Below are 16,929 nucleotides of genomic sequence, written 5' to 3'. Positions count from 1 at the left end.
TTTGTTAAATTCTTGTTCAGAAAATGCCATTTCTTTCTGCTCTAAATTCATCCATATTTTGTTTAATTTTATATATTCTTCCCCAATTTTTTCCAGTGAGATTTTTCCAGCTTTGAAAGGAGACTAATTTTTTTTACAAAATTATTGTTACTATCTCCATCTTTTCACAATTCTATTAGACTTTTATTTTCTTTTTTGAATTTAGATGTTATGCCAGATATTGAAAATGTCTAGTTTTGATATTGGTTTACCCTTTATGGTTTCTCTAAGTATAATATAGTTTCCCTATTTCTCTCTCTTGATATCCTGAGTTTTTAAATTTTTCTTTGTCTTATGGCATGAATACCGCCTTTGTGTTTTTTTAATTCATCTGATGCATAGTAAATTTTGTTCCAGCCTCTAATTTTCCTTGCATATTTGTTGCTATTTCAGATGTTTCTTTTATGCAACAGATTGTTGGCTTTTATTTTTTCAATTCATTCTGTTACTCTCATGTGTCTCAATTTTAAAATACATTCACATTTAAAGATATGATACTAGATTTGTGTTTTCTCCTTTTATTATATTTTTTATCCTTTTCCCCATTTAAGTAAATACCTTGTCCCTAACATTAGTTTTCCTCACACTTCTCTAATGCTAGTTAATTCTTGCAAGTTCTCCTCCAGTTCCTACTTTTAGGTATTTTAAATTTCTCAAGTACTTTGAATTAACTTGTTTATTTCTCTATTTCTTTCCCTAGTTTGTTCCTTATTTCCTACCTAGTTAAGTTCAAAATCTTCTCTCTCCTTTCCCCTTTTATTTTCAGTATTTTTTTTACTTTGCCCTTTTTCTAAAAAGTTTTCTCTTTCTTTGTTCCCCTCATTGATTCTCTTCCCTTCTAGTCTAAAAAGAGTTTACTTTAAAAAAATTTATGGACTATAGCTTTCTTTATTCTTTATTGGTGTCCTTTGTGGGATTAAAGCTTTTGAAGTGCAATATTTGAGCTCCCTCTCCTGGCTAATTTATATGCCTCTGGAGGTCTTCATCTATTTTGTTTTCTTTTAGCTGTGCCTCATTCTAAGAAATATCATTTTATCGATGAAACAATGTCAGATGGAAGTGCCTCTATGTGGTAGAATTTAGCTTACACTGGGCTATGTTACTAATTAACTATGCTAACCAACTGAACTGAATAATGATACACGCAAAATGTGTGCTCCAAATCATGGGTCCTGGTTTCTCTCCTGCCTTCACTGTGATCATTCACCATTCTCAAGATCATGTCAAATTCCCTCTGGCTTTATATTTTATCTACCAGTCTATGTGCCAACTATCATCAAGAATTCAAAAATCCTTTCTTCTAGGGCAGAAATTGCCCAAAGAGGCACACAAGACTAAAGAAAGGGTGGCTTCTGAAAGTGCAAACACTTTGCAGACTAAAACCATCACAAATTCCCCATCTCCAACCAGAAAGTCATAATTTTTCTCCTGGGAATGAGTTTCAGCAGTACCCCATCCCTGCCATTTGCCATTCAGGGGACAATACTTTATTGACAATATTCAGAAATTCTAGATAGTTTTCCTATGTTATAGCCTCCATTATGGTAGTCTGGTATATATATACATATATATATATATAATCTTATATTATTATATAATATATATAATCTTCTGTGATATCTATGAGTCTTTAGTTATCACTGTGCAATCTACATTCAGGAGAGTCACTTTAGTTTGTATAGATTTCATGTATTCTTTTCTTTTCTTTTTTTTGGGTGGGGTAATCAGGGTTAAGTGACTTTCCCAGGGTCACACAGCTAGTAAGTGTCAAGTATCTGAGGTCGGATTTGAACTCAGGTCCTCCTGAATTCAGGGCTGGTGCTTTATTCACTGCCCCACCTGGCTGCCCCTTCATGCATTCTTTTTTTTTTTTTTTTTTTTTTTTAGTGAGGCAATGGGGGTTAAGTGACTTGCCCAGGGTCACACAGCTAGTAAGTGTCAAGTGTCTGAGGCCGGATTTGAACTCAGGTCCTCCTGACTCCAGGGCCGGTGCTCTATCCACTGCGCCATCTAGCTGCCCCATATGCATTCTTTTAATATTGTTGTCTTTTCTTTTTCTACTTCTAAGTCAACTAGGTGGTGCCATAGAGGATAGAGTGTCTAGACATGAATTCAAAAAGACTCATCTTCCTGAGTTGAAATCTAGCCTCAGATACTTGTGAACTGTGTTAGCCCAAGCAAGTCACTTAATCCTGGTTGCCTTAGTTTCCTCATCTGTAAAAAGAGCTAGCGGAGGAAATGGCAAACCACTCCAGTATCTTTGCCAAGAAAACCTCAAATGGGGTCATGAAGAATCTGAAATGACTGAACAAATTTTTCTTCTGCTAAGTTTTCTTTAACTTCCATATCTTTGCTTGCTCATTCTGATAATCTTTCTACCACATTTATTTTTCAGATTCTGAAAAATCATGAATTCATTTTTTTCTCTTCTGTCCATTGTATTTTTTTAATTAATTTTTTTTTTGCTGGGTAATGGGGGTTAAGTGATTTGCCCAGGGACACACAGCTAGTAAGTGTCAAGTGTCTGAGGCCAGATTTTAACTCAGGTACTACTGAATCCAGGGCCAGTGCTGTATCCACTGCACTACCTAGCTGCCTCCTGTCCATTGTATTTTAAAGTTTGCGTTGAGCACTGTTTTATGCATTGAGCATTCTAGTTGCTCAATTACATTCTGAATTTTTTTTCTTTTTTGAATTGCCCTTTTTAGCCCGTCTGAAGTTTCTTGAATATAATTGCTGAGGAATTAACAGGCCTTATGATCAGTTAGGAATAGGTTCACTTTGCTTCATACTAAAATATTTATTGATGGTACATTTTTAATGGTTTCACTCATTTTTAACTCATGTCTTTCATATCCTTTGTTGGTTTATCTGCTCATGTATCTGAATCTTATTGCTATGTTTTAAGTATTTAGTGTTTCAGCCTTTTTTTGTATTCTTCACTTTCTCACTTTTACACCTGTTCTGCAGACTGCTGAAGTTGAAATAAGGGGTTTCCTCTTTTTTTAGAGAGAGGATTTGTAATTTTCCAGTCCATGATCTGAGTAATATCTAGAATAATAGGATCATTCCCAGCTATGTTGCCACTCTTCTTTCTTTTATACCCCAAACAGCTAGTTAGATAATACAATTTTGAGTATGGGTGATTCTTCCTTGTCCTTAATCTTTTCTTCCACCTGGTTGGACAGAATCATCATTTGTCACTCTTTGGTAGAGGAAGTGAGGTGAAAGGCATTTGGGAAGAGTCACTGAAGCCACCAAAATCTCTGTTCTAAGTAGATTTAAGGGTGGGAGGCTGATCCTGGCTAAGTGTCTGGGGGGCAGCAAGGTGGAGCAGTGGATAAAGCACCAGCCCTGGATTCAGGAGGACCCGAGTTCAATTCCGGCCTCAGACACTTGTCACTTAACCCTCATTGCCCAGGAAAAAAAAAAAAGATCCTGACTAAGTATCCAGTTACTTTTCTCTCAAGGCCAAGGCAGCTAGCTAGCTGTCTATACCTGGATTGGTTCAGCCATATTGATAGCTCTCTCTATTGATTTCCTTTCATTTCCCTAGCTGGATAGAGTCAGTACCTGCCATTTATTTCTTGCTAGTGAGAAGTATTGGGGATGTTTGGACAGGAGTCCCTCCCCTTGGTCGGTGGTCCAGCACATGCCTGTGACAGCTTGTTCTCCCTAGCACTGGTAAATGGAAAGTGGTGCATGTAAAGGTGGGGATTACTCTAAGTATTAAAGTTCTCTGGCATTATTTCTTATGATTTTTATCTTGCCTAGAGCTGTTTCTCCTTATCATGAGGATTTAGTTGTAAAGAACTCCTTAGACTGTGAGCTTTTTGAGAGCAGGGACTATCTTTTGCCTTTCTGTGTGGTGGCATAGTGATTAGGGCACTGAGCATGGAATCAGGAAGATTTGTCTTTATGAGTTAATAATCCAGCCTCAGACACTTCCTAGTTGTGTGATCCTGGACAAGCCACTTAATCCTGTTTGCCCCAGTTTCCTCATCTGTAAAATGAGCTGAAGAAGGAAATGTCCAAATGTTTTTGCAAAGAGTTGGTCATGACTGAAACAACTAAATAATAATAACAAATATTCCCAACATTTAACACAGTGCCTAGAGCATAGTGGGTATTTAATAGATGCTAGCTAGATAAAAAAATAAATCTCTGATACCTACTTCCTTTGTTTGGAGCTTGAAAGGTTGATTAGGTTTGCTTAGACCAATTCATGCATCTTGCTACTCCCAAATGTTTTGTATGTGTTCCTACATACTTTTTTAAAAAATAAAGTATTTTATTTTTTTTGTTACATGTAACGATAGTTCTCAACTTTTGTTTATACTCCTACAAACTTTTAAAAAAATGTTCATTATTTTTGGTGTTGTTGTTTATCTTCTACCTCTGCATTTTTTTGGTATGTAATTTTACTGTCCTCTTTTTTTAGAGTCTACTATTATGGAGAGTGATGTTATCTGTTGCTAGAAATCCTCTAGTCATCTGTTAGATTGGATCATTTCCTTTTTAAATGGAGTTTTCTTTTCTTTTCTTTTCTTTTGTAGGGCAATGAGGGTTAAGTGACTTGCCCAAGGTAACATAGCTAGCAAGTGTAAAGTGTCTGAGGCCTGATTTGATCTCAGGTCCTCCTGAATCCAGGGCTGGTGCTTTATCTACTGCACCACCTCAATCGTTTCCTTTCTGAGAGCTCTAATTGCTTCGATGTTTTCACCTTATTTTTTGATAGCTCTTCTAAATCATTTCAGTGGTTCTTAGAATTGCTACTCTCTCATTTCAGGACTCACAGAATTAACTGTAAGTCATACATCTTCTTGAGAGGATATTGATTCAGTTTCTTTTGTTGAGAAGTGTTGAACATTGAGATTGCTTTTTTGTTTGTTTTCAGCAAAATAAGCTGTATATTCCAGAGATTTAGATTTATGCACCACCCTCTCTGTTCTGCTGTGCATACATGAGCCTTCCTTTTTTGTTGATATTTATTAAATTTACATTTTTTAAGAATGAGAAAAACAAAGTTAAAAAAATTATTCTTTTCTTTAGATATTCTTTTTTCTTCCTCAGTTTTTGCATATTTTTTCAACAATTCTATTGCCTTTTCTCTGATATCCTTGATGAAACCATGCTTTGTAACTCCCTTTCTTTCCCTCCTGAAGGAGTAGTGATGTTGTGCTCTACTTCTGTCTTTTTCTTCTGTCATAGCACCAGTGTTTGAAGAGGTCTGTGGCCCGCCCCCAAAAGGTGAGGGCAGACCCTGAGGGGCCACTGCAATGGGGTCTAATCTAATCATTGTCTCTACTCTTCACTTCTGGACTCTATTCTTCTCTCTGCTACTGACTTTATTCAATCTCAGCCCAAAGAGGCGGGCTGTGAAGGGATTAAGGAAGGGTATTTCCAGACTCTGCTTTGAGGGATGGTCCCAGAATCCTTTGCACTTGGGATTCTTCTCCACCTTTCACTCCTATTGCCTGCAGGTTTCCTCCTTTGGAGTATAACTAGAAATTGATTTCTGGTATTCTCCCTCCTTTACTTTCTTGTTCCCTTTGCTCTGTACTCATCTACAGATGTCTCCTTCTTTTGCATAGAGCTAATCTGATTCATAGGTTTCAATCTGCCCTGAAAGGAAGGTTTGCATTAAGATGCTTCCAAGGGGTTAACTATGAAAGACAATTTCTAAAATTCCAATAGGTCTTAAGTCAGTGATTGGGCTACTTGAGGTGTCAGTAGCCTGGGGCTAAAACGTTTGGAATAATTGGTTATTCCATCGACTTTAAGGGTTATGGATTGGTGGGTAGGAAGTCAAGTAATGGGTTCACTCAAGAGTTATTGACTAAAATGGCAGCAGTCATGAAGGTCTTACTATAACCCTGGGCCAGTCAGTAGGTTGTGGGAGAAGGATGAATAGGGAGTAAGGAAGCAATCCCCCAAGTGGAAGGAAGATTAGTAAATTGGTCTTCAGGGGGTAGCTAGGTGGTGCAGTGGTTAGAGCACTGGCCCTGGATTCAGGAGGACCTGAGTTCAAATCTGACCTCAGACACTTGACACTAGCTGTGTGACCCTGAGCAAGTCACTTAACCCCCATTGCCCTGCCAAAAAAAAAAAAAATGGTCTTCAGTTCTTTGTTCCATAAGAACCACCTTGGGCTGGACTCTCACTCTTTGTATTCACGTCATTATTGATTTTTCTATATTTGGGGCTCTTTAATTGTATCATGTCGTGCAATATGGAGAGAGCTATGTATAGGATACTGCTTATTTCACCACCTCCCCAGAATTCTCCCACCCCTAGAAAAGAGATTTTCCCAGACAAAAAGCTATCTAACTATGCTTCCCCCATCTTGTACTTGTGTAGTGAATTAGAATAGAGAGGAAGGGATGGATGAAAGAGGCTGCTGAAGTGAAATTAACCACACCTGGTAAGTGATTAGATAAGAGAGATGAGAAGGAGGGAAAAATCAAAGAAATCCCAAAGGTTTGCAAACATGGGAGGCTGAGTGAATGATCTTACCACACACACAAAATAAAAGAAGTAAGAAATTGCTAAGGAGCCAAACCTTCTACTTTTGAGAGAGACAGAATAAGCTTAGTTTTAAATAAGGTGATTTGGAGATGTGGTAAGATATCCAGATAGAGATGTAATGAATGCATATTAATCCCTTGCCCAAACTCCCTCCTTGAATCATAAAGAAAATACACATATACACAAACATAGCCCCACACCCACACCAAACAAATGTTGCCTGTCTTGTCAATTGAGAACAGGAATTGTGACTTTAAGCTTTGCTTCATCATTATAATTTGCCAATCACAAGCTTATTATAGGGGGAGGGGCAAAGCAAAAATAAATAATTAGATAGATAGATAGATAGATAGATAGATAGATAGATAGATAGATAGATAGATAGATAGATAGATAGATATACTACAAACCCACATACCCACCTCATTCCAGGGCCCTGTCTTCCATTGGGAGGGACATGGCAGTCTGTTACAAGGTCTTCGGGTCTCGGGGCGTTCTCCTAGACAATACTTGCTGTGTACAGAGCGGTTGGTTCCATCCTGGAGAGGCTGAAGGCATCGTACTGTGCGGAGCTGATAACCAGAACTCCCACAAGTTTTGGTACAGTATTCCCATTCATCGGCCACCCAGCTACAGAAAGGAGGAGAAGACATATGTTCTAGTGATGTAGGGAGAAAATACTTGTCAGCGGTGTTCAAGCCAAAGCAGAGAGATGGCAGCCCTTTGCCAGAGTTTGCCAGCTATCACCCAGATTACTGGGTCCCAAAGCACCTGATTTTGTTTAGGGATTCCTGACTTCCTCCCTGAGGTAGGCTGCATTCTATCCATGCCTCTCAAGAGACTGGCCTTCTGAATTCCATTCCCTTTCTGATAACAAGCATCTTCATTTATCTTCCAATCATCTCTGTATCTTTTCACTGGCTGTTCTCTGTGTCTTGAAAGCTTTTGGCCCTCATCTGACAAGTTTCCTAGACTTTCTTTAATATTCAGCTCAAATCCTACCTTCTGCAGGAGGAGGCCTATTCCTGGAGGCTCTCCCCGCAACTACTTGTGCCTTTTTTAAGTTCTCTGAAATTTCCTTCCATCTATTGTGTTTCTATCTTGTAGGTGCCTAGTTATTTCATCTCCCTTCAGTAGAAGGTGAGCTGCTATCAATCAATCAACATTTATTAAGTGCCTATTTACCATTTATGCCATTTATGTACTGAGGGGATTAGACTTGCTGGTTTGTCTTGAGTAGCTAGAACTAGGAGCGATGGGTAGAAGTTGTGAAGAGAAAAACCTTCTAACTCTTAGAGCCATCCAAAAGAAGAAAAGGCTATTCATGAAAGTCAGGGATTGTCCCTTACCAGAGATTTTTTTAAAAAGACTGGATGACTCCAAGATGGGTATGTTGTAGCTGAGACACTTTCTTGGTTATGGGTTGGGTGAGATTTGAGTTAGAGATTGGGTTCAGGGAGGTAGCAGTCTAATTTGGCTGGAACATGGAGTGTGAAGTTATTTTTTAACTTAGAGGCAATGGGGTGGTGGTGGAAGGTTTTTTGAGGAGAGTAGTAATGTGGTCAGATCTAGAGGACTTGGGAAGATGATTTTTCCAGCTTGTAGAGAACGAGGTGGAAGCTGTGACTTTAATCCAGATGAGAAAGGTAATGAGAATCTAAACTACGTTGGTAGCTATATGCGTAGACATATGGGGACAGATGGAAGAAATGACAAGGAGGTAGAATCTTGGCAACTCACTGCATGTGAGGTGTGAGGGAGAGGGAAGAATCAAGAATGAATCCAAGGTTGGATCTTGGATGACTGAGGGTGTGTTCATGCTCTCAACAGAAATTAGAGTTTGGAGAACAGTCAGGTTTATTGGGAAAGATGAGTAACTGTGATCAGTAACTATGATTACTGATTACTACGCCTCTAAAATAAATCTAACTTCAAACTCAGTGTTCTAGCCACATTACACTGTTTGCTGCTGTGTGAACTCCATCTCCAATGTTTATGAACTTGCACAAGCAATTCCTAATTCCAAGAATGTGGCCCATCCTCATCCTTGCCTTTTAGAATCTGTGTATTTCTTTACATAGCATTGCACAAAGTAGGCACTAACTAAATCTCATTAAATAAGAGAATTAGGGCAGCTAGGTGGTGCAGTGGATAAAGCACTGGTCCTGGATTCAGTAGGACCTGAGTTCAAATCTGGCCTCAGACACTTGACACTTACTAGCTGTGTGACCCTGGGCAAGTCACTTAACCTTCATTGCCCCCCCCCAAAAGTGAATTAACTACAGTACACAGACACAGTCTATGCCTATCTTTGTGGGCCTGTAAATTAGGATGGGACAATGAAATGAGGAGCTGACACCACTGGGCTCTGTTCACATGGGAGCCATTGTTAAATGTGAATATAGACATTAACTGAACGACCAAGGTTCATTGGACTGGTACTATAGTAAGGATTCAAATTCTACTTCTGATGCTTAGTGCCTGTGTGGCCTCAGGCAAGTCAATTCACTTCTTCCTGACTCAGTTTCTCATCTGTAAAATAAGGGAGTTGGGGACTAGATGGCTTTCTAGCTGTAGATGCCTGCATAAGCTGTGATTCTACTATTTATTTTTATCTGGAGAATGAGTCAAGTAATATTAATAATAATAATAATAATATTTCACATATATGACCTATATCAAATTGCTCACTGTCTTAAGGAGGGAGGAGGAAAGGGAGGGAGAAAAATTTGGAATTCAAAATCTTTCAAAAATGAATGTTGAAAATTGTCTTTACATGTAATTAGAAAAAAATAAAATACTAAATACTACTATTACTACTACTGCTACTACTACTAATAATAAATACTTACAGGGGATGTGTGCACTCCTGAAGATTACACATTCTCCGAATGGGTTTTGGCTTTTTGCTGGCTTCACAGAAGCTGCGATGCACCATTTTGTTATCACTCTTCCTGCGGCACCCATATTTGGTGTACTGAGAACCTAGGGAAAGTCTGAAGAGGTTACTATGGACCCAAAGTAAAAACTTACCCAGCAATGAAAAAAAACCTAGCTTTAAACAACAGTTCATTAAAAGCATGCCAATCGCAAAAAGAGACCCTCTTAACATGCATTACTGAATCTAAAATGGCAAAGTATTTAGATTCTGGAGATGCATAACAATTATCCTCTTCTTCCCATCTTGGTGCTGTGTATTGCTATGAGAAAAATGTGGTCCACTTACCTCCACCACAGGGTTCTGAGCATTGGGACCAACTCTTTAAAGCCCACTCAAAAGTATCTAATTCTTCCTGGATTACATTATTGCTATTAATGGTGGGCACTGAGTCTTCATGAATGATATACTTGTACGTCAAACTGGAACGTGTGTCATTCTCCTGAGGAATAATCTGTTAAATACATAATACGGCCATGTGAATTAGGCTAATGGGGCAGAGAAACTCTTAAATAAAATGTTCTATTTTAATTCCACTTATTATTGTTACTGAAATTGGAAATTGCCTCCTTTTTGTTCAAGGAGGCTGTGATAATTAGAAGCTGAATCAGGTGTTTTAATACATTAAGAGATCCATGCTATGTTTTTAAAAGTATAAGACTGAAGAGTAAATTTATTTTTTAAAAATTAAAGGGAGATTATTCCTATTACAAAAGGTTCCTTTATTTTACAAAGAGTTACTTGAGATTTCCTTTAAATAATGGTTTGTACTTGGGTTTTGAAAGCATTTTTGCTTTTTAAAAAGATGTCTTGGCAGCTATTGTAAGCACATCCTTATATCAAGTGAATTATAAAGTTCTAATATTAATTAGATTAGATTAATCATATTAATTCTTTTTTTAACCTTTTCTTTTAGGGCAATAGGGGTTAAGTGACTTGCCCAGGGTGACACAGCTAGTAAGTGTTAAGTGTCTGAGGCTGGATTTGAACTCAGGTATGCCTGAATCCAGGGCCGGTGCTTTATCCACTGTGCCACCTAGCTGCCCCAATCATATTAATTCTAATATTTAATAAAGAGTCTAATATTTTAAAATAAACTTTAAATAGATGCCTTGTTTTCAGGAAATTGGGGCTAAAAGGAGAATCTGGAACTCTACTGGGAAGAGTGTTATGGTTAGCAAAAGTCTAACCTTTATGTGTGCCCGAGTCTCAGAATGGATCTGGTGTTTCCTGGAAGACTCTTGTGTGGCGGAGACCCTACTACTCCTGATGGAACCCATTCTTCCTTTAGATAGTTCAAATTGTTCAGAGGTTCTACCTCATCCAAAACCTAAATGAGTTTCTTTGTAACCTCCACCCAAATTTGCCTTCTGTGATGGAGTAGAACAATTTTAATCCTTCATATATCCTAAGATATCTCTTCCCTAGGCTAAACATCTCTAGTTTCTCCCATCAGTTTCTATGTGATGTGATCTTGAAGCCCTTTGCTATTCTTGTTACCACTCCCTGGACATATCCCACTTTATCAAGTCAAACACAAATATTTAAGTTCTTACCATGTGTCAGCTACCGTACCAAATGTGAAGGATACAAAGAATGGTCAAAAACAACCCCTGCCCTCAAGAAGTTTAAAATTTAATTGGGGGGGGGGGAGCAGCTAGGTGGCTCAGTGGATAAAGTACTGGCCCTGGATTCAGGAGGACCTGAGTTCAAATCCGGCCTTAGGCACTTGACACTTAGAAGCTGTGTGACCCTGGGCAAATCACTTAACCCCAATTGCCTCACCAAAAAAAAAAAAATTAATGGGGAAGACAGTGGGCAAACCACCATGTTCAAACAAAATATATAAGAGGACACATTGTAGATAATCTCAGATGGATGGAACTTAGGAAAGGGCTTTTGTAGAAGATGAAATTTCAGCTGAGATTTGAGGGAGGCAAGAGGCATTTATTAAACATCTGTTATGTGCTAGGCACTGTGCTAATCGATTTACAATTAGCATTTCATATCATCCTCACAAATACCCTATAAGGTAGTTGAGGAGGTGGGGCATCAGATAGCTTCTGAGGACCCTTCCAGATCAAAACGAAGGAGCTACTATCCTGTCATTTATTTCTATTTGAATGAGAATGAGAGTGCAATGATTATGATTTCCATTTTCCAGTTGAGGAAACTGAGGCAGGCAGAGGTTAAGTTACTTGCTTGGGGTCATATAACTAACTAGTAAGTAGCTGAGGATGGCTTTGAATTCAGGTCTTTCCAACTCTAGGCCCGAGTGCTTTACCCACTGTGCCACCTATATGCCCCTTGAAGGAAGCCAGGGGACATGGGTGAGGAAGAAGAGAATTCCAAATATGGGAGCCAGCCAGCCCAAATGCCCAGTTTTAAAATGTAGCCCCTGGGACTGAATGTAACATTGTAAATTTTGTCCAACTAAGCAAAAATACAGAGACCATGCACTAGTAGTCCTGGACACGATCTCTTTCCTAATGAATGCACTTTAAACTTGTCTTAGCTTTCTTGGTTGTTATAATATACTTTGATACTCTTTGGATTTGATGCCCACTAAACCCTCCACATCTTTATGACATGAACTTCCCTCAATCCAGGCCTCCACCATTTTATGCTAGCAAAGTGAAAGACTAAAGTCTTTCAATGTAAACATTGATCCCTATTAAGTTTCATCCTAATAGACTGAGCCAATGTTTCAGTCTATAGAGATCTCTTGGGATCCTGACTGTCATTCACATGTTACTTATCCTAAGATTTTGTCATCTGTAAATGAAATAAGCACATTCATCTGTGCCTTGTGGAATAAGGCAAAGGCCCAATTTCTTTGTGTCATGGACCCTGTGAGCAGTCTGGTGAAGCCTACAGGCTCCTTCCCCGAATAATGTTGCTAAATGTTTAAAATAAAATAGATATGATCAAAAAGGAAACTGTCAAATACAGCTCTCCCACCTTCCTTCTGTCTTGTCTTGTCTTGTCTTGTCTTGTCTTCTCTTCTCTTCTCTTTTCCTTTCCAGCTCCTCTTTCTTCTCCTCCTCCTCTTCCTCTCCTCTCTTTCTCATTCTCACTCTCTGTCGTCGTCGTCGTCTTCGTCTTCGTCTTCTTCTTCTTCGTCTTCTTCTTCTTCTTCTTCTTCTTCTTCTTCTTCTTCTTCTTCTCCTCCTCCTCCTCCTCCTCCTCTCCCCTTCCCTCCTCTTCTCTCTCTCTCTCTCTCTCTCTCTCTCTCTCTCTCTCTCTCTCTCTCTCTCTCTCTCTCATTCATCATCCCAAGCTAAGAACTTCTGATTTAAGCCATTCATAAAAATGCCAATTAGCTCAAGGTATGTCACTAGAGGACTGCTTCTCAACTGTCATTGAAACATTAATGGCTTTTCTTGGTCTAGACATTCAATCAGTGCCTTTATGTGATAAATACCTAATTGTATTATATATCACCTAGCCCACTTTTTACCATTTCATCCACATGAGATAAACACATATGAAATATGTTGTTAATATCTAGGTCAACTACATTTATTGCATTCCTCTCATTGACTGGTCATGTAACCCTGTCAGCACAAAGGATATGAGGTTTGCCTGGCAGGCCTTTTCCCTTTCCCTTTCCTCTCCTTCTGGCCAATTCTTAACGAATGGGGTTATGCTTACTCTTTATGACTACCCCCTGACTCTCCCCCCCCCCCCGCCAAGTATCACTCTAGTAATATATTCAAAAATGTTGCCAGCAAAGTTAAATTCCCTTGCCCATAATTTGCAGTCTCGACTCTATTTCCTTTCTGAAATTTAGGACAGCATTTGTTCTTCTCTAGTGCTGTTTTTAAAAGAAAGATTTGGGCCAGTCACTTCACTTTTCATACCTGTTTTTCCTCATCTGTAAAATGAGGATAATGGCTAAGATCCCATTCATTTCTTAAATGCTTTGATTCAACAATGCTTGTCAATTTTACTGAGAGCTTGAAGCCTCAAGGGTTGCTGTTGATGCCAGACTCTTTGCTCAACATTGTTCTTCTAAGTCAGTTATGTGTTGGAAAGAAGATGTGTGGTAACATGTCAATTCCTGTCCAAGTTAAATAGGTCAGTGAAAGAATTTTCAAAACTAGTTTGGGAGTGGTATGTGTGGGAAGAAAATGATAAGCTGTAGGTAAATGGTCCTTTATCTTGGCTTTTCTTTCCCTTATTTACTAATTCAACAGAGTCCTAGATTGAGAGTGCCAAGGCATGTTGGGAAACTGTGTTTTTTTGTTTTTTTCCTGATTAGTGAGGATGAAGGTTGGACATTGGAGAGCTCCTCCCAGATCCTCCATGATTTGAGAAGGGAATCCTGGGCATTTACCACATCATTTCCCATCCCCCTCAGTTCCTGGAGTCATGATCTTCAGAAACTCATCTATCTGAAAGATGAAATCAACTCAGGCTATTTTCTATTATGGCTTTAGGACTGATTTCATCATTCCTCAACATCCCCTTAAGTTTCTTCTCATGTGTTGTCTTACCCAATTAGATTATGAGCTCTCTAAGGGCAGGGACTGTTATGCATTGTTGTTGTTGTGTTTTTGTTGTTGTTGTTGTTGTTGTTTGGTACCCCAAGCACTTAGCATTGTGTCCAGAATATAGCAGGTACTTAATAAATGTTTATTGATTCTGGATCTTTCAGATTGTTAATCATGTCTGAAGTTTGAATGATAGTAATTGGTTTCAGGTGGGACTTTAAGAGATTAAGGATATAAGAAGCTGACCACCTGATATTCTGAATTTCCTGAAAGCAGGGAACTTTGTAGAAGCAAATTTTAAAATACCTTGTATGTAGTCACATAAAAAAAAATCCAATGAAAACCACCCAAATGAAGACACATGTTAATAAGGATGTTATCCAATATAAAAGCTATTACAATGAAATTTAATTTTTAAAAATGCTTCCAAGGAAATTTTGACCATGATACCACATACCAAAACAATGACAGAGTCATGTAAAGGCCCATCAGTGTGAAGAGTCTCAATGTCATCTTCGATGTTGTAGTCCCACTCCACTCCTAGATCGATGAATGTCCGAGACTTTGCTTCCTCCCCTCGGCCATTTAAAATGTAGTGCCCCGTTGCCTGGTTCTTGATAGCTAAAGAAAGGGAAAGTCTGAGGGCCAGGCATGATAGAACTAAGGATCCATAGTAAATCCATTCTTTTCTAAAAAACTAAAAGCTATTTCTCTCTCCTTGAGTATACTTATTAAAACAATAAGAATAACAATTACACTATGCCTTATTGTTTTGAAGTGACTTCTGCTTCCCCTACTGGATATTAACATTGGCATCTCTAGCAAGCTTCCTAGATAGAAGATGATGTGCATACATATACACATACACACAATACACGTCCCTATATACACATATAATATATGCATATTTTTGAGCTTTGATAGAATTCTAAATGCAATAAAATTTTTAGGGTACTGTGTATTTATGTTTATATAAGTATATGTGTGTGCATACATGTATGTATACATACATGCACACATACATATCTGTGATTTCATTGGAATAGGAACTCCTGGGTGAGAAATCTCTCTCTACTCATACATCCTGTCACCTTCTTTGCAATGGATAGTCTTAGAGAGACTAGGGGTGTCAAACTCATAGAAACTGATCCCTGCAGGCCCATGTTGACTTAGAAAACTATAAATTAACATTATCTATGTTGCATGTTATTTTTCTTAATTTTGTTAAATACTTCCCACTGAGAGATTAAGTAACTTGCCTAGGGTCACAGAACAGTAGGTGTCAGAGATGGGACTTGAAGCTTGAGCTTTCTGGCTTGTAGGACAGATAGAGATCTGCTATCCTACACTACCTCTCAGGCACAGCCTGGGTGACTGTGGGAATAGTGGTGCCCTTGACAGCAATAGGGAAGTTTGGAGGAGGGGAAAGTCTGAAAGGAAAGATAATGAGTTCACTTTGGGCCATGTTACATTGAGATGTGTTGGGACATCCAGTTTAAGATATCCAACACATAGCTGAAAAATTTGAGACAGGAAAGAGTTTAGGTTTGGATAAACAGACGTGCTTGTATTAAGCATATAGGCACACTTTTTCCTTGGCACTCAAAATTTAAAACCCCATTGCCATGGAATGATAAAAGCAGAACCCCATATATTCTAGTCATCTTTTTGTAAAGTCTGGCATGGAACTTGAAAATAATGAGTATTCTGCAAATAATTTATGACCCAGAAAAATAATAATGCTTTCATTTACTTTACTGTGCAACTAAGGGGAGGGAGAAGGGAGAAGACAAATTGGGGGAAATAAGAATCACACCCAAACACTAGAACTTATAATTATTATTATTTTAAGAACAGTATGACCAATTTTCAAATTTCAGTTTAAAATTGATTGAACTAAATTCATATAAATAATTTCTTTTCTCTACATTTACAGTCAAAATGAAAGAAATTTCCACTATGGCGACAGATGATATTAACTGGGTCTTTGAAACCTTGAGGTTGCTTTAACAACACCAGACAGTGCCGTCTGCATGCGTACTTATAAGTGGCACATTAGTCATAGTCCATTTGTGTGACTTGTTTATGTGAGCGGAATAGGTTCTTTCTCCAATGGATTATTAGCAGACTAGAAAAAAGAGGACCATTGGGGATAGTATAGATCATTGCACAAGTTGGAAAACAGATGAGGGAACAGCAAGAAAATTGCTAAAAACATCCAGATTTTTCCCCCAAAGTAGCACAAAACACTCAAAACACATGGCTTTTGTTCTGGCCAGAAAATATCTGAGATGTGACATCGCCAGATGCACAACATGGCAACAGGTAGAATGCCCTACTTTTCGGAGGGGATCATAACTGTAGACAAATGCTCTAATATTATTATCTAACAATGCATTTGTTATTGTTATTCGGTTATTTTAGTCATGTCCCACTCTTCATGACCCCATCTGAGGTTTTCTTGGCAAAGAAACTAGAGTGGTTTGCCATGTCCTTCTCCAGCTCACTTTACAGATGAGAAAACTGAGGCAAACAGGGTTTTGTTTATTACCTTTTTCTTTTCCAGGCCAATGAGGGTTAAGTGACTTCCCCAGGGTCACACAGCTAATAAGTGTCAAAAGTCTGAGGCTGGGGGCAGCTAGGTGGCGCAATGGAAAGAGCACCCTGGAATCAGGAGGACCTGAGTTCAAATCTGACCTCAGACACTTAACACTTACTAGCTGTGTGAGCCTTGTGACCCTGGGCAAGTCACTTAACCCCAATTGCCTCACCAAGAAAAAAAAAGTCTGAGGCCAGATTTGAACTCAGGTCCTCCTGAATCCAGGGCCAGTGTTTTCTCCATTGTGCTACCTAGCTGCCCCATTACCTTTTTTTTTTAAACTTTGAATTAACAAACTGACAAGGATTCATCCCCAAAGCTAAAGCTTT

General features: G+C 38.6%; 1 protein-coding gene across 1 annotated transcript in view; it reads right to left on the bottom strand.

Moving 5' to 3' along the window:
* ADAMTS3 (ADAM metallopeptidase with thrombospondin type 1 motif 3) overlaps positions 1-16,929 on the bottom strand; it is a 295,940-nt gene that overhangs the window by 14,106 nt on the left and 264,905 nt on the right. Inside the window, 4 exon segments of the mRNA XM_043969646.1 lie at positions 6,990-7,197; positions 9,420-9,552; positions 9,794-9,959; positions 14,459-14,622. Of these exon segments, the coding sequence (XP_043825581.1) occupies positions 6,990-7,197; positions 9,420-9,552; positions 9,794-9,959; positions 14,459-14,622 (671 nt within the window).

The sequence above is a fragment of the Dromiciops gliroides genome, chromosome 6 (genome assembly GCF_019393635.1).
Source record: "Dromiciops gliroides isolate mDroGli1 chromosome 6, mDroGli1.pri, whole genome shotgun sequence".
Classification (NCBI taxonomy): Eukaryota; Metazoa; Chordata; class Mammalia; order Microbiotheria; family Microbiotheriidae; genus Dromiciops; species Dromiciops gliroides.
The sequence above is the reverse complement of the archived record's forward strand: the minus strand, read 5'-3'. Positions and strand labels throughout refer to the sequence as shown.